Below are 2001 nucleotides of genomic sequence, written 5' to 3' on the forward strand. Positions count from 1 at the left end.
CTTCCCCCTTGCCCTCTTCATCCTCCTCCTCCTCCTCTTTCTTCTTCTATGACTTCATCTAGACTAACTGGCACAGCCTGCCTTTCAGGTTCCTATTTCTACAAAATTGCTCCCATCAGTAAACCATTCAGCCTCAAGAGATTCATGTATCAGCCATGAATGGAAAGGTCTTGTCATGTAGAGTTGAGGTAGAGAATGTAGCCTGTTTCTATGACTCCTACCTATCCTACTTATATGACTCTGGTGTGTTGTGCTAGTCACCAGTCTTGTCCAACTCTATGTAATCCCATGAATTGTCTCCTCTGTCCATGGAATTCTCCAGGCAAGAATACTGGAGTGGGTTGCCATTCCCTTCTCCAGGGGATCTTCCTGAGCCAGGGGTCCTACCCAGGTCTCCTGCATTACAGGCAGACTCTTTACCATCTGAGCCACCAGGAAAGTCATGATTCTACTGACTATATTACCCTAGCTTCGAGATTAGGGCCTTCATCATCATGAACCATTAATTATCTGATGGCAAAGATTTTGCCACTCACCCTTGAAATGGGCGACCCATGATTTGTTTCCAGGAAGGGTTGAATGAAATGCTGGATGAAAGAATGAATTAGATGAATAAAGAGTGAATTCCTCAAACCAAACCCAGTGCCTCCCCTCAAGTCTTCTTGTCCAGCCCTCAGGACACTGGGTCTCTCTGGTCACCCTCCTTCACTTGGCTGTGTGTTTCTGGCCCAGTCTCCACAGGGCATCCTTCACATCTTTGTTTCTCAGACTGTAGACGAGAGGGTTGAGCATCGGGATGACCAGGGTGTAGAAGACAGAGACCACCTTGCCCTGCTCCATGGACTCCACAGCTCCTGGCTGGGCATACATGACAAAAAGGGTCCCATAAAAGAGGGACACGGCTGTCATGTGGGAGCCACAGGTGGAGAAGAGCTTGTGTCTCCCTTCTCCTGAGCGCATCCTCAGGATGGTCACTGTGATGTAGCCATAGGAGACGAGAACCACGAGTGTGGTGCCCATGATGATGAGGCCAGAGAGGCCAAACATGACCAGCTCGTTGGTCATAGTGTCAGCACAGGCAAGCTTGAGCAGAGGCGGCACATCACAGTGGAAATGGTCGATGTGGTTGGAGCCGCAGAACGGGAGGGTGAATGTTAAGGGGGTCTGCACAATGGAGTTTAAGGAGCCCCCACAGTAGCAGCCCAGCACCAGGCAGGCACAGACCGAGGGGCACATGGAGATGGGATAGCGCAGGGGGCTGCAGATGGCCATGAAGCGGTCATAGGCCATCAGGGCCAGGAGGAAACCCTCTGTGGTGACCAGCATGGAGAAGAAAAAGAACTGGGTGGCACATCCTGCAAAGGTGATGACCTTGGAGGAGGACAGGAAGTTGGCCAGGGCCTTGGGGTAGATGACAGATGAGTAACACAGGTCCACAAAGGAGAGGTTCTTGAGGAAGAAGTACATCGGGAAGTGCAGACGGGCATCAAGGGTGATGACCACGATCATGGTGAGGTTCCCCAGGATGGCCACCACGTACAGGGCCAGGAACAGAGCAAAGAGCAGGGCCTGGGTCTGTGGGTCACCCGCAAATCCATCCAGCACAAACTCCTGCAGAGGCATCGCTGAAAGGTTTCCATTTTGGGGGGTTGACATGGTCCTGAGCTGGGGGACACAGGGCAGAGAGCAGAGAGCTGGTGGGAGGCAAGGAGAAGGGAGCAGGTCAAGGCCACAGGGTCACACTCTCTTGGAGAATAGGAGCCCTTCAGTGTCTCACTGCCCACTGACCAAGAGACAACCAGCTGCCCAGTTCTGCTGCCAGATGAGCTCAGACTGACCTGGAAAGGAACATTTCCTCCAGTTCACTGATTCATAAGTATGCAAGTTCATTCCCTCTGTCAGAGGCTCTGAGCTGCTGTCATTGTGGGGTGGGGGCATATCAGGGGCTTTGCAGAGTTCAGGACCTTCAGTGTGAGGAGTGTTGCAGCCCCTGTGCCTCCT

At 52.4% G+C, this 2001-nt stretch overlaps 1 protein-coding gene across 1 annotated transcript; it reads right to left on the reverse strand.

Moving 5' to 3' along the window:
• Window positions 1-705: 705 nt before the first annotated feature.
• LOC147374837 (olfactory receptor 9S13-like) lies at window positions 706-1656 on the reverse strand. Its single transcript, XM_086394030.1, has one exon. It carries the CDS (start codon window positions 1654-1656, stop codon window positions 706-708), a length of 951 nt encoding a protein of 316 aa, XP_086250156.1.
• Between the last annotated feature and the right edge of the window lie 345 nt (window positions 1657-2001).

Source organism: Bos grunniens, chromosome 3 (assembly GCF_055505025.1).
Source record: "Bos grunniens cultivar Pamir isolate PY7600 chromosome 3, Bosgru_T2T1.0, whole genome shotgun sequence".
NCBI classification, from domain to species: domain Eukaryota; kingdom Metazoa; phylum Chordata; class Mammalia; order Artiodactyla; family Bovidae; genus Bos; species Bos grunniens.

Coding starts and splice junctions, on each gene's coding strand:
- LOC147374837 (XM_086394030.1), bottom strand. CDS start 1,656: ATGTCAACCCCCCAAAATGGAAACCTTTCAGCGATGCCTCTGCAGGAG.